This window comes from Myotis myotis, unplaced genomic scaffold, assembly GCF_014108235.1.
Source record: "Myotis myotis isolate mMyoMyo1 unplaced genomic scaffold, mMyoMyo1.p scaffold_m19_p_13, whole genome shotgun sequence".
In the NCBI taxonomy this organism is placed as follows: domain Eukaryota; kingdom Metazoa; phylum Chordata; class Mammalia; order Chiroptera; family Vespertilionidae; genus Myotis; species Myotis myotis.
Window position 1 is genome coordinate 6,173,067 of NW_023416317.1, and position 22,963 is coordinate 6,196,029.

At 56.4% G+C, this 22,963-nt stretch overlaps 1 protein-coding gene and 1 long non-coding RNA gene across 9 annotated transcripts in view; both read left to right on the top strand.

The window, feature by feature from the left end:
- Positions 1–22,963, top strand: part of LRIG1 (leucine rich repeats and immunoglobulin like domains 1) — a 101,585-nt gene that overhangs the window by 57,619 nt on the left and 21,003 nt on the right. For 6 of the 8 annotated variants that reach the window (XM_036331617.1, XM_036331621.1, XM_036331625.1 and 3 more), the window contains 5 exons: positions 13,410–13,547; positions 16,006–16,149; positions 17,492–17,635; positions 19,982–20,125; positions 22,490–22,633. In XM_036331617.1, coding sequence (XP_036187510.1) covers positions 13,410–13,547; positions 16,006–16,149; positions 17,492–17,635; positions 19,982–20,125; positions 22,490–22,633 — 714 coding nt within the window. The remainder of the gene's footprint in view (positions 1–13,409; positions 13,548–16,005; positions 16,150–17,491; positions 17,636–19,981; positions 20,126–22,489; positions 22,634–22,963) is intronic. The other 2 variants (XM_036331620.1, XM_036331622.1) reach the window with 1 other exon arrangement.
- On the top strand, positions 5,671–8,252 carry LOC118667912. The gene is made up of 3 exons (XR_004971450.1): positions 5,671–5,944; positions 6,052–6,592; positions 7,554–8,252. It is a non-coding gene; the product is annotated as an uncharacterized LOC118667912 (long non-coding RNA).

The following is a 22,963-nucleotide window of genomic DNA, read 5'->3' on the forward strand; positions in this document are numbered from 1 at the left end:
GCGCCATGTGGCTTAGGGGGAGGAGTGTGGGCCCTGGGGCCCCATTATCCAGGTTTGAGTCCTGTCCTGCTGCTTCCTCCTAGCTGCTTTCTAAGCCCTTCCCCTGGTGGAAGTGGGGAGTTGGGGGGCGGGATCCTCTGCTCGCCTGTGAGGGGCCAGCAGGTGGTTTGCAGAAGTATTGATTGAAATATTTCACTTTGAAGTGAAGATGAGTAGTCATTGCAGCTCCCTCACTGTTCTGACTACTTCTCAAATGTGGTCAGACAGTTCAGAAAGCCCAGCGTTAAAGATGAGCAACCTTCTTCGTTACAGGCCATGTCAGAGCCTTTCATAATCAGGGTGAAGTGTGGTGTCCCCACATAAAGTGAGCCTCCTGGAGCTCTTGTTCTGTGCGATGTAAACAGTTACTTTGTGAAAAGGGGGCCTTGTGGTCACGGAAGCTTAGCAAGTGCAGAACCGAGCAGGAGGAAAGGTATATTTATTGAGTCCTCATCACTTTCTTTGGCTGACCTGCTTTGGCATCCACACGGGCCCACAGGGAGGATATAAGCCTCTGTTGCAGAACCTTCCCATGGAACTCTGCCCATGGCTAGTATTCCAGGGACTGCACGGCGCTTTGGGAACCTGGTGCCCGGCAGTGCAAGCTGACCTGTCTGACCACCTAGGCTTGGATGCCCCACGAGCCCTCCTGCTGGCCAGGTGCTGCTGGTGCAGGGCGCAGGGCACAGAACAGCACGGCAACTCCTGACACACCTGGCAGGGCCACACCCGTCTAATAAGCTTTATCTCCAACCCCTTTCTCATTTCCTGAAGGTGGGAGGTAATTAACAAGGCCTGCACACCCGTAGATGGAGAGCCCAGCAGTGTTTGGTGCTTGGCCCCAGCACTGAGTCATACTGGGGTGGGGGTGGGGGCGCAGGGAGGGGTCTGCACATTTGAAGGGAAAGCTGGAAACCAAATGAAGCAGCAGGTTGGCTGTCTGAGTTCACGTGAATCCCACCAGGCCCTTTATCTGAGTCCACTGTGATTTCTTTGTTGTTTTAATTAAACTTTTCATTTTGAGGTAACTATAGATTCACATGCAATTATAAAATATAATGCAGAGACCCCCGTACACTCTTAACCCATCTTTCCACAAGGACAGCATCTTTGCAGAACTCTTCATAACCAGGATATTGACGTTGGTACACTCAAGATGCAGACCCCCCCCGCCCCCCCCCAGCCCTCCTGCAGCCTTTTCCTAGCCACACCCACTTCCCCTGCCTGCTCCCTTGGCAATCTCTAACATGCTCTCCACTTATTCTTCTTTTAAAGAATGTTATATAAATGCAGTCATACAGCATGTAGCCTTTTGGGACCTGTTTGAGGGTTGGCTTTGGGACTGTGGTATGTATAGACCACATTTGGTTTAATCATTTGCCTGTTGACATCTGGGGTGTTTCCAGATTTTGGCTGTTACGAATAACGCTGCTGTGAGCGATCATGTATATGTGTTTGTGTGAACGTAAATTTTCAGTTCTCTGGGATAAGTGCCCTAGAGTATCGTTGCTGCATTGTATGGCAGTTGTGTGTTTAGTTTTTTAAGAAACTGCCACACGTTTCCACGTGCTGCCCAGCCTCAGGGTCCCACTGGCACTGGGGCGTCCTGGGCGCGCTGGTGTGGTCGGGGTTTGCTCTGGGCTCCCGGGAGGTGTGCAGTGATGCTGCTGTGGTTTAGTTGGCCTTCCCTAGTGGCTGGTGACGCGGAGCATCGTTTTATGCGCTTACTTGCCATCTACATATTCTTCCTTTTTTCCCCCAAGACTTGCATTTTTCCCGCTCCTCTCCTCCATATTCTTTTTGATGAAATGTCTGTGTGTGTCTTTTGCCCATTTCCCAATTGGGTTGTTCAGTTTTGTACGTTTTGAGAGTTCTTTCTTTGTGTGTTCTAGATCCTGTTCTGTGCTGGGCATGTCATTTGAAAGTGTGTCTTCCGTCCTCGGCAGCTGCTTTTATCTTACAGCATCTCCCACAGAGGAGGTGCTTTGAATTCGTGAAGTCTGTCAGGTCTGAGACCTGGGCCTCGCTGTAGAGCTCCTGAAATCCTCCTTCGTTTTTTCTGAAAGTCTGTAGTTTACTTTTTATGCTTAGGCCCATGATGATATGTTTTTTAAAATCCAAAACCGAGAGAAAAAAATGGAAGCCTGTGGTTTTGAGAAACAGAGCAGGTGTTGGGCCCTTAGGAACCCAGAAAGGGCAAGATGTGGGGAGGGCGTGGCTCTGGTGTGGGCTGGGTGCTGGGGATGGGCCACTTGGATGTGCCAGCAGGTCCTACCCTCTTCAGGACGGATAAGAAGGACCCATTAAAGGGCCAGCTGCTTAATACCAACCATACACGTCCTCAGCTCCCAAAGTGCAGCCCGAGCGTGTGCTGCAGGCTGGGGAAGTGGCGTGGTTAAGAGATATCCTAAATCATGTGATCAGGAGATCAGAAGTCTTCCAGATGGGGAGGAAGCAGGCCCGTTTTATTTTTAAAGGCACATCAGTGGCATCTCTCCCCAGAGGGGGAGGCTCTTGTCTGGGAGGCTGCAGCCAAGTGGGAGCAGCTTTGTCCTCTGCTGGCATCAGAGCTGCCGGGAAACTGGCCTGGGAGGTGCAGGGAGTGTGCCAGTGCCCCCCCCCCCCACCTCGGGAATATCAGGGGCACCTGCACCCGCTTCTCGTCTCTGTCTTCATAGCAGTGGCCATCGGATACAGCTTCTTATGTCTCTGTCCTTCCAGAGAGGGCACAGCCTAGAGTCAGGGTACGTGGGCTTGCATCCAGGTTAGCTGGGTGACCCCAGATTGGGCCTTACCTCTGTGGGTTGGCAGTGCCTTCTCTGGCTGGTAGGCAGTAAGGGGTGAACAGAGTCGCTGCTCCCTGGAGGAAGCCCAGCTCTGTTCTGTCGTACTCACTGACACTCTCACTCCCGTTTGGAGACCACGCAGTCATCTTAAATATGCATAGGGGCGGGCGGTCTGGCTGAGCTCTGCAGCTGCTGTGCACCGTCTGAGGCCGTGGGCCGGGGGGTAGGGGGTGCTGTCCGGAGAAGCCCTCTTTCCCAGGGGTTCTTCTGCTACTTCCGTGATGAGGCATTCCACGTCCCAAGGTGTGGGGTAAGGGTCCCAGCTGCTGCTTGCTGCTGCAGTAGCCTGCCTGGCCTCGGCGTACCCCTCTGTGAAATGGGATGATAAGGATGCCCTCCTCACAGGCTGTCACGAGGACCAGTGAGTCGAGCCAGAGCCTGGCTGCTGGTGCACAGTGACATGTTAGATGTGAGACCATTGTTCCTGCTGCTAGGGCTCCTGCTACTCCAGCTACCGTTTCTGCCCAGAGGGAAGGGATGTGCCTCCTTGGTCGCTGAGAGGCAAGTGGGAGCTTCTTGGGAGGGTCCACCGCCCATGCCACCGACTCTGGCGTTGAAACTTCAGGCTGCTGCAGAGGCCTGGCCTCCCTTCCAGGCACCAGCCGCACAGGCCTCTGATGTGCTCGCCCCTGGAGCTGGCTGTGCGGTGCAGGGGCCCAGGAGCCTCTGGAAGCCAGCCGTCCCTGCCGTGAATGAGTGCGGGCCCCCTGTGGGCAGCCCTGAGAGACAGGCCCCTCGCTGTGCCCCCTGGGAAGCCCTCGCCTGGCGACTCAGCACAAGCGTCCGGGCCCACAGTTCAGCATCCAAGGCTGTGCTAACTGCTTTGTGAAATAACTGTTCAGCTTATTCACCTAATTGAAAAGCACATAAATAACATGCCACACGAGGGGGGACATCCGTCTCCATCACACGGTGTCGGAGAGCAGCGTTCGTATTGTGAGCTAAGCCAGCTGCCTGCTGGTGGGCAGTGACAGGTTAGACTTGAGGCCTCAGCCTGCCTACCTTGCCCGCCGACGTCTGAGAGGGAGGCAGTCAGGGGGACCGACCAGCCTGCGCCCTGCCTTCGCTGGAGCCTGCGCTGGACACTCCGAGCACCTGAGTCCGAGGCTGACGTGCGAGGGTGGCCGGGGAGGTTATGCTTCACTGGGAAGTTCTGGGTAAGGTGGTTCCATTGACTCAAGTCCTGGTGGTAGGTCTACGAGGGGCAGGATCCACTGGCCCTGATGACAGAGCCTGTTGGATTCCTGGGTGACCCTGCCCCAACCCCACCTGCTCAGTTTGCCAAGAGGTGTAGGCTGGGAGAGAGGGTGCCTGCTGTCCTGTCACGGTGGGTGGGGCTCTGCCACCTGACCTGCCTGGGCAGAGTGAGGAGAACCGCCCCTTGCAGCTTCCTCAGGCCTGCCCGCTGGAGGGCTGTGCGCACACCTGCTGACAGTGTCTGGGGGTGAAGCCAGGCCATCGGGCTCTCCTGCCCCCTGTTCCTGATGGCCGCCTTCCCTCCACCTGGCCCTCTGTTCTCTGCTAGCCAGGAACAGCAGTTCATCCCCGAGTCTGGGGTGATCTGTGCGCTAGATTGGGGTTAGGTGGGTGAGCTCTCCTCCTTGCCTCCCCTCAGAGCCAAGCGAGCAGACACAGGGCCTTGCAGACAGTCACTGAGGAGGAATTGGGGGAGTCCAGGTCAGCTGCGGGGCACCCACGGGCTGTTTATACTTAGTAGACTTTTAGAGCAGCTTGGGGTTTACAGAAAGAGAGTGGAAAGTACAGAGACTTCCCATATCCCTCCTCCCGGCTCCACTCTTACTAACATTTTGCATTAGGGGGTGCATTTGTCACAATTGATGGGCCAATAGCACATTATCATTTACAAAGCCCACGGTTTACATTAGGGTTCACTGTTTGTGTTGCACATTCTGTGGGCTTCCGCAATGTTTAACGACGTGCCCTCGCTCAGGGTGTCACCCAGAATAATGTCACTGTCCGAAGACCCCTGTGCTCTCCATCCTCTCTGTCCCCAAACCGCTGGCAGTCACTGGTCTTCCTGCCCCCCTAGATCCGCCGCCTCCAGAATGGCACTGATTTGGAGTCAGACGGTAGCAGCCTTTTCTGATTGGCTTTCTTCACTCACAGTGTGCACTTCTGTAAGAGGTTTTGGCTTTGTTTGTTGTTTGTGCATCTGAAAATGGAATGCAGACGCTGCTGGCTTGGATTGGATGCTGACGATTTGTAGCCACTCCCAGGTTGGGTCACTCTAGACTTCCAGAGCCTTGGGGCCGGCCCTTCCCCACACAGGTGTCTTCACTCAGGGTCTTGGGCCGAATGGACGTGCATAAGCCGACGGCGGTGGGAGGGCCAAGCGGGGTCTGCTGCCTCAAGCTGCCTGGGTCCTTGACGCCACATTCCCTCTGCAAGGAGTTAATGAGGGCGGTTCATTGAAGACCCTGAGGGGAGGGGGAGCTAAAGGAAGTGAATGGCTGGGAGGGTGGTTGACACAGCTCAGTCCTGACTTTGGAGGGGTTGACCCCGCCTGGCGCAGGCTGTTTATCCCGACACTGGGCCACTGTTGTTTTTTTATCCGATCTCCACCTGAATAAACAGATCCCGACCGTCATCTGCAGCCAGGCTGAGAATCTGCCAGAATTTCTCAGGGAGCCAGTGATTCACCAGCAGTGTGTGTGTGTGTGTGTGTGTGTGTGTGTGTGTGTCTGTGTGTCTGTGTGTCTGTGTGTCTGTGTGTGTGTGTTGGGGTGGGGGGAGGGACAGGAGAGAGAGAGAGAGAGAGAGAGAGAGAGAGAGAGAGAGAGAGACCTGCTCATTCCAATTCCCACATCCTGTCCAGCAAATAACCCAGGCTGGGCCGGTCCTGCGAGGCACGGGTTTCTTGGAGCAAATGGTCGATTTGTGCAATAGAACACATGGTTTTGCTTTCCTTTTCTCAAGAAGATGAATGTACAGCAAGCTCATGAGAGGATGACACTCAACTGTCCTTTGGAGGAGACACTTCCCTTCAGGTTCGCCCAGGAAAGCTGTTCCTTTAAAACCTCCTTCCCTTCATCGACAAGGTGCATGTGGGCACTGGTCTTCCCGTCGGGCACGTGCACCTTACTGTTTGCCAACTTGGGACTTAGAATTATTAATTATATATTTTTTCCTTTTTGTTGCTCTTTAGGTCCCCAGTTATATAAAATGATTCCGTTTGACAATGAACAAGATTAGATTGAGCTTGGCCTTGTTCAGTGGCCCAGGCTTGTTCGTAATGCTCTCTGTGGGGAGGAATGAAGGAAGAGAATGCGGTTGAGTGAAGTAGCATGAAACATGGCACTTGGATCAGAGGGCTTTTCGGACTCCTTTCAACTGTGGGGAATTGGTTTAAAGGAAAACGACCAGTGTGTGCCCTGGCCGCACAGCTGCTCAGCGGCGGGGGAGCAAGGCCACAGTGCACGTTCACGCCGCCAGAGTGCGTGCACGCGTGCACCAGGGCAGTGCGAGCATGTCTGTGTGCAGAGCGGTGGCTCTCCAGTAACCCAGCCTGGCACTAACTCAGCGTCCATCCAGAGCAAAATGAAAACGAATTGCAGTGTATTCCCTCGATAAATATTACAGAACAGTGAGGAAGAAGTAACTGTGAATGCAGCCTTGTGGATGGATCTCACACACATGCTGAATGACAGTAGGCAGGTGCAGAAGTTTATGTGGACGATGCCACACAGGTAAAGTACAAAGTAGGCAAAATAATCCTTGGTGGTTAAATTAGAGGTCCCCTTAGGAAGGGCAATAAGAAAATGACAGGAGGGGCTAGTTTTTGTAAATAAAGTGACCCTGGAACACATCCACGCTCATTTAGGTCTTGTCTGTGGTGCTTTTATACTCCAGTGTCAGAGCTGAGCAGTTGGGATGGATACCGCAGTAACCCACAAAGCCGGGCCCACTGAGCCGGGCCCACTGTGGGCTGCATCTGCTGATTCCAGGAGCCAAGTACAGTCCACTTGACCCTGACCCTGCCTCCTTTGGTCCCCTCACTCTTGCTTCCTGGCTGTTTTCTGTGACCCGAGATTGTTTCCACACGAAGGGAATACCGTGTAAAGCAGGCTTTCCCAGAACCACCGTGGAACATCACTTTGGATAAAAAGTTTTAAAAGTTGGTTTCAAATGCCTCTGCCTGTCTTACCGTCTAATTGAACATCGGCCTAGAAAACGTAGCCAAGTGGCCAGAGCTTCAGTCTTTGAAGACAGATTTTACTTTTGAAGCCACGAACAGGTGTTGGCTGAATAGATTCTGCTGCATTAAGTTCTCCTCGTCCAGAGGGCAGCCCGAGGGTAAACCTGCAGGAGGCGGAGTGAAGGCCCTGTGACCAGGCCACATGCCCCTGTGGCGGAGGCCTCCCCTCCCCTTCTCTTCCCCCTGTCCCTCCCTCTCTTTCTTGTAATCCTAGGACAGTGGTCGGCAAACTCATTAGTCAACAGAGCCAAATATCAGCAGTACAACGATTGAAATTTCTTTTGAGAGCCAAAATTTTTAAACTTAAACTATATAGGTAGGTACATTGTTATTAACTTAGTTAGGGTACTCCTAAGGCCACATTCAAGGGGCCAAAGAGCCGCATGTGGCTCGCGAGCCGCAGTTTGCCGACCACTGGCCTAGGACATCACTTTGTCCCCCTTCACATGCAGGTCTGTGAGGACACGTCTCAGTGGGACTGTTCTCTGCTTCCCGCCAGCATTTCCATGAGGAGAACTGGAGCTTCACCTGCCTTTCAGCTGCGAGGAGCTGCACAGAGCCCCACAGAGCCCCCTGTGGACTGGCTGCACGCAGGCCGGGGGCGGGCACAGAAGCGAGGCCTGGCGGAGGCCAGTTGTGCAGACCAGTCTGGGTTGACCGGGAAGCAGTCAGCTGGCATTCAGATCTAGGCAAGCTTTTTGGAAGGTTTAGGGGCTGGGGGAGCCTCTCGGATGGGCTGTGGGTGGGCCTGCTGCCCTGGCCTTGCGTGCTGGCTCCTTCACTTTCCAGCTGTGACTCCGGAAAATTCCAGCAGCCTTTGAGCCTGTTTCTCCAACGGAGAGGCTGGGGATAAGACTAGGACCCACCTCACGCGTGAGTTCGCTGGGTTGGCCCGGGCCTGCTGCAGCAGGTGCTCAGTTATTGGCCAGCTTTGTTATAAGAACGTGGACAAGGATTCGGAGGTTGGAGAGATGAGTGTGCACCTTCTTTGGAGCTAGGCTGTTTAGTTCAGGAGTGACGGTCTGACCCCTGTGTTGCACATGCCCAGTTTTGTAAAGTGAATGCGGATTGAACAGGGCAGCAAACATGTCTTCACAGCCATCCACTCTGGAGGAGGGGGGGTCCCCTGAATCGTGGCTGTTGGCTCTAACCCAGGTGGATGGCTGTGTGGAGGGGATATTGGGGGGCCTGCCCCTCTGGTGGGCAGGGTGGGGTTTGGTGGGTGAGTCTGGGGTGGGGCCTGAGTCTTGCTGCAGGAGTGGGAAGGAAGGAGTCAGCCACCCCGAGTCCTGCAGAAGTTTTGGTCTGGGATCTGCCTTGCAGCCCTTTGTCCTGTGGCTGGTTTGACACTCGCCAGCTGGAACAGGCTTGCTCCATGCGTGCAGCTAAGAGTGAGAACTGCGCCAGCCTTCGTTCCTCAGAGGCGTCGGGCCTCCTACTTGCATAGACGTGGCAGAGGGATAGACAGGGACCAGTCATTCATTACTTTTCTTCATTCTTTTCCCAAAGCACCTCCAACAAACGAGGCTGAGCCTGGCTCTGAGGCTGATACAAACGAGAGCACGTTTAATTGAGCAGCCCCAGGGGCGTGGGAGCTTCCACCCCACTGTACAGACGGGCTCTTCGAGGCTCCCACCTGTAGGTGGTGAGCCTGGGGTTTGAACTTAGGCAGGTATGGCCTGTGGCGTGTTCTTCAGCTGTGCCATGTTACAGCCCAGGAAGAGCTCTGGACCGTGGTCCACGAGACACCTAACACAGTGTGCTGCTTGCTCTGGGAGAGAAGGGAGGCGGAGTTCTGCAGGAGCACAGAGCTGTGTGCTCCGCTTTCCTCAGCCCGAGGAGTGCAGGAGGAGTTTGATCCGGGCTCTAGCCTGGAGCGTAGAGAGACCAGCTGCGAGGGAGAAGATGGCACGCGTGTCCTCGGCAGCTGGGAGCAGCGGTGCTCAGCTGAGAACTCTGGAGCCCCGTGGGCTGGGTGGTTGGCATCTGGGCAGCGCTGCCCAGACCGTGGGCAGGCTCTCTTTGTCCTCCGTGCTCCTTGACTGAACTCATCTGCTGGCATCGTTCTCTTTTGCTTAAGTGCTCGTGAGCCCCACATTGTGCCCGCCTTGGCCTCTCAGTTCACGCGTGTTCTTTCTTTGTGGTTCATTCAACAAATATTAATTGAGCATCTGTTGTGTGCCTCACATTGTTCCCGTGGTTAGAGAGTAGTGGACAAAACAGACACACACACCTGCCTTCATGGAGGCACATCTGCTGGGAGACGTGTTAAACTAGAAATATGCAAAATTCTGGGTGTCTTAGAGGGTAACTAGAGGCATAAAGAAAGTAGGTGAAGAAGTGGAGAATGTGTGTGTGTGTGAGAGAGAGAGAGGAGTGTGTGTGTGTGTGTGTGTGTGTGTGTGTGTGTGTGAGAGAGAGAGGTGTGTGTGTGCGCGTGCGCGCACGAGAGAGGAGTGTGTGTGTGTGTGAGAGAGAGGTGTGTGTGTGTGTGTGTGTGAGAGAGGAGTGTGTGTGTGCGCGTGAGAGAGAGGTGTGTGTGTGTGTGTGTGTGTGAGAGAGAGAGGAGTGTGTGTGTGCGCGTGAGAGAGAGGTGTGTGTGTGTGTGAGAGAGAGAGAGAGAAGTGTGTGTGTGTGTGTGAGAGAGAGAGGAGTGTGTGTGTGTGTGTGTGTGAGAGAGAAGTGTGTGTGTGTGTGTGTGTGAGAGAGAGAGGAGTGTGTGTGTGTGTGCGTGAGAGAGAGAGAAGTGTGTGTGTGTGTGAGAGAGAGAGAAGTGTGTGTGTGTGTGAGAGAGAGAGGAGTGTGTGTGTGTGCGCGCGTGAGAGAGGTGTGTGTGTGTGTGTGAGAGAGAGAGAGAAGTGTGTGTGTGTGTGTGTGTGTGTGTGTGTGTGTGAGGGGTGGGGGGGAGAGAGAGAAAGGGGGGCGGGAAGCTTGCATGTGCTTGTGGTTTTAGACTGTGTGGCCAGCGAAGCCCATTGCGAAGGTAACTTTGAATTTAAAAAATGTGGGAGAAGTAAGGGCATGAGGCCTGTGGGTCTTCGAGGGAAGAGCTTGTCGGCCGTGCGAAAGGGAAGTGCAGAGGTCCCGAGGCAGGACCCTGCTGCAGTGTCTGAGGCCGTGTGGTGCGTGCAGGGGTGGAGGTAGGAGTGAGGCAGCATGGTGGGGGTGTGGCCATCACATGGGCCTTGGAGAACATGGCAAGGACTTGGTCCAAAAGGAGACACACAAGCCATTGTTGGAGTTTTAGGCATGAACTAACTTGTTTTTTGCTTTGTTTTGTTTTTAAATCATGGTAAAATGTATGTAATATGAAATTTGCCATCTTAATCATTTTAAGTGTACGGTGCAGTACACACGTGTGTGCAAAGCTCCAGAGCTCCCTCCATCTTGCAAACGAGCCCCGCACCATTGACCAGCTCCCCATTCCTGCCCCCCGGCCCCGGCAGCCACCAGTCGGTGTGCTGCTCCGAGACCTTATGCGAGTGGAACCATACAGGGTGTCTTTCTGTGACTGGCTCATCTCACGTAGCATAACGTCCTTACGATTCATCCAGGTGGTAGCAGGGGTCAGAATTTGCCTCTCAAGGGGAAACAACAGTCCCTTGTATGTAGACCACATTGTGCTTCTCCACCCGCCCGCCCACCACTGTCCATGCACACTGGGTTGCTGCACCTGTTGACTGTTGTGAATAATGCTGCTGGGAATGTGAGTGTCAGGTACCTCTCAGATCCGCCTCCAGGTTTTTGGATATATACCCAGAAGTATGACTATTGGGTCACATGGTGATTTTGTGTTTGATTGTTGAGGCCCCATCACACCATTTTCTTCAGCAGTTGCACCAGGTTTCAGCTTCTCCACAGCCCGAGTAATCAGTGATGTTGATCATCTTTTCATGTGCTATTGGCTGTTTGTATACCTTTTGGGGGGAAGCATCGATTCAAGTTCTTTGCTCATTTTTTAATCAGGCTGCTGGGTGGTGCTGTTGAGGGCAGGGCTGTCTGTATTCTAGATGCAGCCACTCCGGGACAGGTCGTAGGTGGGCAGAGACCACAGTGTAGCCTGTAGCTGCTCCCCTGGTCATCTTGACGTCTCCAGACTAGAGCACACAGCGTCCCATTCATGCACCTCCACTTGCCATATCCTGGGGGCCCGTCCCTTTCTCCCATCTCATGTCTGTGTTGCCGCCACCCTCTCCTGGCCCTGTGAGAGGATTCCTGCTCATCAGCCTGGCCCGGGAGGCATTTTGGGCATGGCCCCACCTGCTCTGCCAGCTGCAGGACCCCATCCGCTCTGCGCTGCTGCGTCCCAGTCTCCCTGGCATCAACATCCTGCCCTCACGCTGGGCTGGGCCCCAGCACCCTGGTCCCCAGGCTCATCCTTCCTGCCTCTGTACCGCCCAGGCTCCCCGCCCTCTCTCATCTCCATGGCGCCTCGCTCTGCCTTCAGGAGCTCTCCCCGCACCCCAGAGCCTTCCTGCAGAGCGGCCTGGCGCGGGGCAGGGCGTGCGTTCAGTGAGTGAACAGGCTGACAAGGCAGGAGACGTGTAAGATGAAAGGCAGAGACAGAGGAGAGGAGGCAGGGAGAAGTGCGGGGTTCCAGCCGCTGCCCGGGACCCCTCCACTGTGTGCGGCCCCCCCTTTGTTCCACTTCAGGCCCTGGCGCCCCTTCCTGTCTTTTCAGACTCGTCCTGGCTCCCACAGTTCCTGGGTAAGGCTGCCTTTTTCCTACTCTGTTTTCCCATACTTTACATAATAAAGGTTTCCTTTTACTTTATTTTACCCTTTCTTTTTCTTTTTGAGTCAGAAAACTGAAGAGACTATCTTCACTAAGAACTTAATAAAGAACTCAAAGGAAAGAGCTCTGTGGGGGCAGGCGGGGGCGTGAAGGGAAAAGTAGTCTTTCATTCTAGAGGCTCCCTGTGTGTGGAGCTGTGCCTTGTAAGCGGGCCCTTGGGTTCAGAGCCTGGGAGAGTCGTGAGGAAACAAAGGAGGGGGAGGCCCCGAGCTTCTGGGAAGAGGGCCTTGTTCCCGCTGCTGGAACGGATTTGGGCAAGTGTTTGTGTAAAAGAGATGCCACTTGGTAAGCAACGCCTGGCTCACTGTGTGTGGGGGAATGTCTGATGGCTGCAGACCCTGACACTGCTCACTCCAGGCTGGCCCGGGGGGCGCCGGGACCCAGAGCCAGCGCTGCCCCCATCGCGCTGGTGTCTGACTCTGAACTTCGATGAGGCTGCGGTGACGAGCCTGCCAGGCCGGGCCAGGCCCATGCACAGGCCGCTCCCTCCAGCCTTGCTTACCGTGGGTTGTCTTTCTCCTGATTAATAAACACTGGCTTGTTGATTAGACTGTAGCTTTGTCAGAAGCAGGATTAAAGGTACGTTTAAACCACTGCGGTAAGACGCCTTTCTTGGAGGGGGTGCAACACGGAATCCTTAGCTAACATCTGCCGCGTGCTTCCGTGCGGGTCAGGGTGGGTCACCCGCGTCCCTAGGATGAGGAGGGAGTTGGGTCACGGGCCGGGTGAGTGGTGGCGGCAACACAGAGGCAGATGGGAAGAACAAGGGAAGGCCCACGTCTGATGTGGCAGCCGCAGGTGCATCGCAGGGCCCTGTGTGCTCCAGGTTGAGATGCTGAGCTCACATTTCCAGGCCTGGAAGCAGGAACAAAGTGACCGAGGGCTAGCGGCGGAGGTCAGGGGATTCGGTCTTGTCAGATCCAGCACCGAGTTCCTGGTCTCCCTGGGGGAGATTTTGTCTTTTTTTTAATCCCTTGTGCCTGTCTGCACGCCTGGCACATGGTAGGTATTGGTAGTGTGAGGAGTGTAGCCACGTGTTGAGATGGATTAACTGGCTGTAGGCTCAAGGCCTGCAGCCTTGTACGTGGTGGGGTTGGATGAGGGCCCGAAGGTTCAAGATGGGAAGCACTGGGAACTGGCTGGTCGCACTGGCCGCTCGCTGAGGGAGGGCATCGGCGAGCCCAGGTTCCGGTCATGCCGTGCGCTCTGCACGTGTCTGAAGTGTCCCCCTCTGTTCTCGCCTTTGGGGGGAGCAGCCTGGGCTTGGAACTCGGACAGACTTGGGTGCTCTGTCTGGCACCCGCCCAGACAGACAGGAGTGCTCTGTCTAGCACCCGCCTAGCTGGTGACAGCTCGAGGGGAGGGAGGGAGAGGGGATGGCACCTGGAGTGTCACTGCATTTGTAATTTTTTGAGAGCAAAACAGGAAAAAATGAGTCTAAACGAAGTGGTAGGGAAAACAATTGTTTCTGTGCAGAAAGACATGCTTGAGTCACGTCCTCCGTGTGTTTCAGGCAGCACAACAAGATCCGCAGCGTGGAGGGGCGCCAGCTGAGGGCCTACCTGGCGCTGGAGGTGCTGGACCTGAGCTGGAACAACCTCACGGAGGTGCACAGCGCCTGCTTCCTGCAGGGACCGCCCTTAAAGGAGCTGTAAGTGCCCTGCGCTGCCGGGTGGGCACCAGGGCTGGTGGCAGGGAGGGCGCTTCCTCTTCTCAGCCGTGGCCGTGCTGAGGCCGTGGAGCTGGGCACAGAGCTCCTCGTGCGGCCTCTGCAGAGCCCAGGGCTGGGCGCCCAGGGCAGCGCCCTCTATGGTAGAGCGTTAGAGACGGACAGGCAGCTGAGGCCGGGAGCGTACGGGTGAGCTTAGTAGGCTCACCACTGAGAGAAGTGAGCCTCAGATACAGGCCTGTCTTGGCTACAAAGCCTGCTCTCTTTCCCGCTTACGGAGTTGCCTCCAGGAAGGCGGAGAGGAGACGCAAGCTCTCGAGGAAGGCTGGGGGACCTCTGTGAGGAGGGCCTGTCCGCATGTCTGTCTAGCGTCATGCACTATTGAAACGCGCACTTGGTGCACTTGAGAGAGCAGGTGCTCCATGCTGTGGGTTCTCAGAATCTTCTAGATTTTGCTGTCAGTCTGTTTTGCTTTTACCCATCTTAATGCGCTCTCTCATACCCATTGTACGGCAGCTGGGAGGCAAGTTAAAACCTATTTGACCCACTGCCTGTTGGTGGGAAAGACTGCTTTGGGGAAGAAACTGAAGGTTCTGGCGGAGGAGACACGCTCTGATGACGTGTGAGTTCACTCCCGCCCGACTCCGTCCTGACTCCCTGGAGACCGTCCGCAAGGCTCGATGGGGCCACGGTGACCCATCTGCTCGGCGGCCACGGCTCAGCACGAGTGTGTTCCAGGGCCCGCAGGGAGAGGAGAGGCTTCTCTCAGGCTGCACCGAGGCCCTGGACTGGGAACGGGAGCCCGGGGCCTTCAGAGGCCAGGGTGGCAGAGCCCCGGCCCGGGCGGTCTCTGCAGAGCTGTGCCCCGACCTGGCACCTGTTTGCGTGGAACCAGGAAACCACCACCTGCTGAGCTGAATGGCAGTGGCCTTCTCCCTGTGCCTGAGAGCAGGGGGTGCTTTCTGTTTGCACACAGTGGCCAGTGTGTCTTTATCACCCAGACCCATGGTTGGCAAACTGCGGCTCGTGAGCCACATGCGGCTCTTTGGCCCGCTGAGTGTGGCTCTTCCACAAAATACCACGAAATACCACATGCGGGCACGCACGTACAGTGCGATTGAAACTTCGTGGCCCATGCGCAGAAGTCGGTATTTTGTGGAAGAGCCGCACTCAAGGGGCCAAAGAGACGCATGTGGCTCGCGAGCCGCAGTTTGCCGACCACTTACCCAGACTGTCCTCTCACCTGGAGTGCTGGGAACAAGCGGTCCAGCCCCCTTTGCAAAGGACCTCATGTGCCTTGTCCTGGCTGTGCCTGGTGGGGCAACGAAAGATGCCTGTTCCCTCGCTCCCTGTAGAAAGTTCTCTCGGAGCTTCTCCTTCTGCTTAAGCCACCAAAACCCGCATTTGGGGAATAGGAGAGGTAGTGCTAGCGTCTCATGGGACATCAGTGTTCCCCCCTTTTCTGTCCCTTCTCCTCTCTTCTTGCTCTGTCAATGCGCACAGTGGGACCACAGAGGCGGGCTGTGTGGGCTGCCGTGCGCTGGGAGGGGAGGCGTTCTTACACACAGAATCCTGGCAGTGGGGCCCATCGCTGTGAGGCGTGTTCTGAAGGGAGACTGTGCCAGGCCCTTTAACTGGAGTGTGTCTTAGATTTAAAATCACTGCCACGAACGGGTTTGTGCACCTTTATTACGTAAGCCGTACAGTGAGACCCACTTCAACATTAAAGGCTGTCTCCCCAAACGACGACATCCACGTGGGCTTTGCCTCGCAGTGCTTTATGCTTCCTAGGGCTTCTCTCACCAACCCTGACCCTCACCTTGGGTTATGGGTGCTGAGGAGGAATCCTGCAGATGGCCCTGGAGGTGGCAGCACCCAGCAGGGCTGGAGTAGGGGGTGCTGGTTGTGGAGGTGCTGGTTTCCTCCCTCCTGGCGTCACCCACTGGCCTCGGTGCATGTGCTCCAGGCGGACACAGCTCCGTCCTGCATGGGTGGTGCTGCCCCCTCCTCACCTGGCTGTCCCGTGGGGAGAGCTGCCCCCTCCTCACCTGGTGGGCAACGAAAGATGCCTGTTCCCTCGCTCCCTGTAGAAAGGTCTCTCGGAGCTTCTCCTTCTGCTTAAGCCACCAAAACCCGCATTTGGGAAATAGGAGACGTAGTGGTAGCATCTCATGGGACATCAGTGTTCCCCCCTTTTCTGTCCCTTCTTCTCTCTTCTGTTCCATGGGTGGTGCTGCCCCCTCCTCACCTGGCTGTTCCATGGGGAGAGCTGCCCCCTCCTCACCTGGCTGTCCCGTGGGGAGTGCATGGGTGTCAGTGTCTCAGGACACCGTGTCTCTGGGTGGTGGCTTATTTTCCCAAGTTAGCAGGTCTGGTGTCCATAACAGAATGAGGAAGGCCTCCTGCTGACCACGGTATTCTCTCTCCCGGATCATTCCAGCAACCTGGCAAGCAACCGGATCGGCACCCTGGAATCCGGAGCGTTTGACGGTCTGTCGCGGTCGCTGCTGACGCTTCGCCTGAGCCGGAACAGGATCACCCAGCTTCCTGTGAAAGCGTTCAAGCTGCCGAGGCTGACACAGCTGTGAGTGTGGAAACCCGCATGTTTGTTCGGGTCACCAAGCCTGGTGGGGCCAGACCTCCCCGAGGACCCCGTGCCAAATGCAGCTCCTTCCGCGCTCCCGGCCAAGCCCTGCACGAACGACCCACAGTGACCCAGTGGCGACACCCAGTCAAAGCAGACTGGGCGCTGGTCTGGTGCCTGCGGCTCTCCGGCTGCTGAGACCCACTGAGGATGGAGGGTGCGGCCTGTGGCCACGCTCCAGAGCACAAGGAGGACTCCTGCTCGCTAGCCGCGCTGGCGGAGCTCAGGCCGTGTGGGCTCCTGTACAGTCTGTGCCACGGCCTCATGGTGCCCAGTGCGTGGGCAGCGTGAGAGGAAGCTAGTGTATCTGGAGGGCGTCCTGAGCAAGAGAGAGGCCATCGTCTTCACCTAGTTTGTTGATTGATTGATTTTTTCTGGAGAGGATCTCTTTGTTTAGTTTTTGATGACCAAGGCCCAGTACCCTCTGGGAATGGCCCAGAGTTTGGAGTCGAGAAAACCTCTTTTTTGAACCCGATGGAGTACTTGTTCCGTTTTTATTTCCTGTATCATCTTTGTAGCAAAAGAATATATCTCAGGAAAATAAGCCACTATTGGGATTTGGTTTAAACAGAACAAAACAGGTGTTCAGAGCTAGGTGTGACAGAAGGTAGGGTGCACCCAGCGCTGCTTCACACGCACCCTGCCAGCGCCCGGCTCCCGCTCCCTGCGTCCCGGTCCTGTCGCTCGGCAGGTCTGCGTGAGGCAGGCCCTGAGGTGCTGCCCAAGTATTTGGGGAAAACCAAGGGCTTTCTGAGGAGCCTGGGTTCCCCACCCCTCCCCCCAGTGCTGCCGACAGACCCAGCCCCCCAGGTTCCTGAAATCCTTTGGTTAAGAGGTTTATCACAGGGGCCAGAAGCCAAACGTGTGCTCCGTGGTGTGTCCAGCCCCCTCGCTCCCCTGGGCAGTGACTGCTCTCCGTGACTGGAGATGCTGGGAGTGCCTCCCGTGGGAAGCGTTGCTTCCGTTAGGTTTTTCCTGGGTGAGGCGCCTGGTCTGGGCTTCTGTTGCTCGCCTGGGGCGCTTGCATCCTGAGTCCTATCCCCTCCTCGCTGCAGACAGCCGCCCCGGAGGAATGGGCGCTCCCTCACTCAGGAGCTCTCCCCTCCTCTTTGTTCCTTAGCTGGGGCCCGGGCAGTGCCAGGGGCTGCCTGGCGGGTGCCCCTCACACCAGGTCCACCAGGACCCTCTACCCGGATTTTCCCTGCTGCCTGGAAACCCAGCAGGGACTGTGGGAGTGAGGGGTGCGTGCTGGACGCTCTGAACCCACCGGCTTTGTCTCTAGGGACCTGAATCGGAATCGGATCCGGCTGATCGAGGGCCTGACGTTCCAGGGGCTGGACAGCTTGGAGGTGCTGAAGCTGCAGCGGAACAACATCAGCCGGCTGACGGACGGGGCCTTCTGGGGGCTGTCCAGGATGCAGGCGCTGTGAGTATGCGCCGCGCCAGGGCCCGTGTGGTCTGTGTGGCGCCCTCTGCCAAGGGCTGTTAGGACTTCGGCGGGGCCTCACTCGTGTTTCTGGGGACTCCAGATAAGGGTGTTTCCCTGGAAGGTTGGGAAAATCTCAGGGCAGTTGAGTGGATTTGGTGGAGAACGTTGGGTAGTGAAGACAGGGGGCCATCCTTCTGGGGCTGCTCCCCCTCCTTCGTGGCTCCCCTCCCAGACCCTCCTCCGCCCCACACCCTACAGAAAGTTCCCTCCCCTGTTGGGGGTCTGACCGTCTGAGGTGCAGGTGGGCCAACATGTACCGCTCATCCTGGGAGATTGATTTCTCGTTTGGTGAGTTCATTGGGCGTTGGTGCAGCTGCCCCTTTTCCAGGGAACAGACGTGCACATCGCTGCTCGTGCTGCCGCGAGTCACGCAAAACCACACGAAGGCACGGACAGGGCGGAGAAGGCAGGTGCCCGCTTCCGCTTTCGGACATTTAGATTTGTTTACTGTGCGTCAGAAGGACCTGCCTCGCGGTTGCACATGTGCTCAGACTGGGAGGAAAGCGTGGCGTCCACTCCTGCCCTCGTCCCTCGCCGACGTGTCCTCCCAGCGGCAGTCACGTCTTACTTCTCTGCTTGAGTTTTCCTGGCTGTTGTCCTGCTGGTGGTTGTGCCCCGTTAGACACTTCACCGCTGCCTGGGTTTGCCAGTCTGGGTTGTCTTGCTTTATGGTCAGTGGTTTCACTTGTTCAAGACACCGTTCCGCTCCCCCCAGTCTCCACACATGATGTTACTGTGTTTTTTATTAGTTTTCTTTGCAACGAAACAAAAGCAATTCTAGTTCCTGTCTCTCGACCATGCCTTTTACATTCATACACACATACTCTTACACATTCACATACACACACTCACACACATATACATACACATACGCACACACATATACTCACACATTCACATACACACACAGACATACATACTGACACACACATACACTCACACATACACTCACACATACATTCATATACACACACATACACTGACACACATACACATATGCACACACATACACATTCACATACACATGCTGACATACATTCAGATACACATATACACATACTAACATTCACACACATACATATACTAGTAACACACATACTCTTATATTCACATACACTAACACACATACATACTGATACACACTCACACACATACATATACACTCATACATACACATACACATATACTCATACACATTCATGTGCACACACATACCAGTACACTCACACACATACACTGACACACACATACACATAAATACACAGACTCACATACACATGCTGACACACACACATACACTCAGATACCCACACATACACATACTAATACACATAACACATATATACACATGCACATGCACACACACATGCACACACACTCACACTGAGAAGTGATGGCATTAGCACTGTGGTTTTGCGTCTCCCTCTCTTCTATGCTACCTTGGACCAGCTGTATCTGTTTTTACATATTGAAGTACACTTTCACCTGACATCTTAAAACTGTCATTTTAGACTTTGAAATCTAGGTGGTCGTGTGCTGGGTGGGCTGAGATGACAGAGAATTTGCAGAAGGAAGTGCAGTGAGCACACGCGCGTGGTTTTCATGTTGAACAAGTCACACCAGTGGGGTGATGAGCTGCCTCAGAGTCAGTGCTTCCTTCTGCGCAGCAGCAGACAGCAAGGTGGATGGCAGCGGAAGCGGTGCCCGAGTGCTTGTCGTACGAGTGGGGCAACCTGTGGGTGACCGGCTTCTGCTCTCCGTTCGGGCCGGGCGTGGCCAGGCTGCAGGGCCAGGAAGCCGGTGGCAGTGTCCTGGCTTCCCCTTGGCGGGAGCGTGAGCCCTCAGCGCGGGGCTGAGTTCTGACATGTTTTCTCGTGTCCCTCAGCAGCCTGTGGAGGAGTACCCTTGGGCACCTCCATTTTCCAGAGGTCCAGGTCCCGTAGCCCACAGAGGAGCAAAAGTGGGATTTAAATCCAAGGGGTCTGACCCCAGGGTTTCCTCATCTGCAAGGTTTTTCTTTCATGGTCTCTGCCCTCATTGTGCAGCGCATCTGCCCATTTCTGTGCCTGGTTCTGAACTTGGCCTGGACACTCCCCATCTGTTTGGGTTTGCCTCTCTTGCCTACACACGCGTGCGCACACATGCGCGCATGCACACACACCCTCGTGTACTGTCATTGAGACCAGGGGCTCTGCAGTGTCGGGTCCTGGGCGCCAGCCCCCTGCTCTGGCCGTGGGGAATGGCGTGGGCCCTCCTCCAGCGTGCGTGTGGCTGTCGTTGCAGGCACCTGGAGCACAACAGCCTGGGGGAGGTGAACAGCGGCTCGCTCTACGGCCTCACAGCCCTGCACCAGCTCCACCTCAGCAACAACTCCATCTCCCGCATCAGCCGCGACGGCTGGAGCTTCTGCCAGAAGCTGCACGAGCTGTGAGTGTCGCCCGCTGTGCGCTGTGCCCGTTAGACTCTGCCTGCCTGGCGTGGCTGGGGCCTGGTGTGTCCCGAAGCTCGGTGGGCGGGGCGGGCTCAGGCGGGCAGGGCTCAAAGGAGGCACTGACCTGTCAGGGAGGCCAGCGCCCAGCACCAGGCCCGGAGCAGGACCCCGAGGCTGCAGACCTCAGTGGTTTGAACTTGACCCTTCCTGCTCCCCTCTCTCTGTTCCCCAGGGGCAGCCTTGGCCACCTGGGCTGGAGAGGGCCCGGGCAGCCTGCAGGAGGTTCTCCGTGCAGCTGCTCACAGAGCTGTTGCTCATTAATGGCCACAAGGAACACGGACTTCTTTAGGGAAGGGGTTACTTGGGCTCAAACACAGCGAGGACAGCGATCCTGAGAGATGGCGAAACGCTGGCAGACGGTTTACGTGCCCTCGTGGTCTCTGCCTTCCTGCATGTAGCCAGGTCTCCGCACTGGCTCCTCCCTCCCCCCCCCCCCCAGGTCCCCTGCACCCGGGCCTGGTGGCGAGGCACCTGGGCCTGGGCCTGTGCTTTACTGAGACAGACGACCCCTCGTCCCTTTGGGAGACTCCCCGACAGGCCCTGGCTGGACCTGGGAGCCCGCTCTGGTGTCCCAGGTCCCTGAGCCGGCGCGAGGCTCCTCTGGGCGGGCAGCTGCGGGCCAAGGCAGGCGGCCGGGTGCACAGGCCCCTGCCCCTGTCCCAGGTCTAAAAGATGGTTGTTTTGGAGGAAAAAAGTGGATTCTCATTGCGTTTGTTACTTCAGTTCAATAAGCTCAAGGTTTCTCAGTTCTAGTCCAGTGCGCTCCTCTACCTTTTAGAAGAGGGTTGGGGTGGGCTTTCTGTTTTTCAGTCGTGACTGCAGGAAAAGATGTACCCTCCGAAGTGAACGGTGGTTATGAGGCCAAGCCTCTGCCTGTCTGGCTGCTCGCCCTCACCGGGCAAACTCGGGGATGTTTCAGTGTGCCGTGGCATCCCCATCTGTGCCTCCCTGTCCCTCTGTGCCCCCCCCCCCCCCGCCCTGCACTGGCCTGGAACCCATCATTCCCCGAAGAAGATCGATGTCCTGCCTCTTCCTTTCCTTTCACTCCCTTGGGTGTGGGTGTGAGTGTGAGCCCGTAGGGTTTATTGCTGGCCCTTCACCGTGGTGCCGTTGCGTGGCATTCTCACGTGGTCCTGGTGGCTCCTGCCTGCTCCTGGCTCAGGCTGGAACCCGATCAGGAACCCCAAGACCCATGGTCTCCTGCCAACAGGGCCTGGCAGCCAGGGAAGCAGCAGAGTCTCCCAGGTCCGCCCGCCCGCGGCAGGGTCATGGGCCCTGGGGCCAGAGCAGCTGTGAGAGGCTGCGGGCAGTGTAGGCTCGTCTGTGCCCTGGAGAGGGGTAGAGGAGTAGAGGGGGTCACAGCAGGGCCCTTGTGGCGTAGCAGCTTGCCCAACACCCAGGGCACCTCGAGGCCGGATTTAGGACCGCTTGCCAGCGTGTCCCCACCCCTCCTTTAAGCTACATCCTTTGACTGCAGGTGAGGATGTAAGTTTGATCTCCTGCCAGGTCTCTGCGACTGACAGACACCAACCAGGACTTGTTTCTGCCGGAGGGAGAGACTCACTCCCTGCTGCTGTTAAACTCTCATCAGTCTTCTCCAAATTTATTGTCCGTATTCCTGCCCTAGACCAAATTTCCCATTTTTCAAGGATAGATGACTTAACACACCAAGGAACCAACTTAGGCAGGGCTGTGAGAGAGGGGCAGGGGGTGGCCGGAGGAAGGAAGGTTCGATTCTGATGCTCAGGGAAGCTGGTCAGCTGACAGTGGGGGGTGGGGGGTCACCATAGATGTCTGGACAGGAGGCTCTGGTGCCCAGGGAGATGCCCAGGTGAGGCGGAAGGCCTGTGAGGAAGGCTTGTGCCAGGTGGTGGCCAGTGGTGCCCTCTGCTGGCCGATGTAGGGAGCCTACCTGGGCGCCTGCTCCCTGTGCACACGCTGGGGTCCTGTCAATCTCAAGCCCCTACTGAGAAAGCCTCTCAGAAACTGGGTCAGGACCGGCCCTGGGCACCCACATGAGGGCTGGAGCCTTGAGCCTTGAGCCTTCCTGAGCTGCGTGGCCTCTGCATAGTCCTCGGTCACCACACTTCCTGGTCTCTGTGACCTCCACCAACATCCCAGGAGTCAGGCTGAGTGCCAGGCCCTGAAGGGTCTCAGCTGCCTGGCCACTCTACCCCCGGGGTGCTGGTGCTGTCCCCTCCCGCTGAGGCCCAGCTGGCACGGCTGATGCCCAGGAGGGGAGCAGGCAACCTGGGCAACCTGCAGTGACGTTGCTCCCGCCCCTCCCGCCCCCTCCACAGGAGTCTGTCCTTCAACAACCTCACTCGGCTGGACGAGGGGAGCCTGGCCGACCTCAGTAGCTTGAGCATCCTGCGCCTCAGCCACAACTCCATCAGCCACATCGCGGAAGGCGCCTTCAAGGGACTCAGAAACCTGCGTGTCTTGTACGTCTCACTGTGGGGTGGGGCGGGGGGGGCTCCTGCTGGGAGGGCAGTGAGCAGCCAGCTGCTTCGTTGGGGCCTCTTCCACCGGCTGCCAGTCAGCATTGGACCCAAAACTGAGCTGCTCTGCGCAGGCTCACACTTCTACATAGTCAGCTGGAAAAGAACTGGGGAGTGTCACCCCATATACTGGAAGGTTGTGGGTTCGATTCCCGCTCAGGGCAAGTACAGAAGGCAGCCAGTCGCTCTCTCACTTGGATGCTTCTCTCGCAGCCTTCCCGTCCCTCCAAAGTCAATAAGCATGTCGCGGTAAGGACTAAAGAGAAAGGAGAA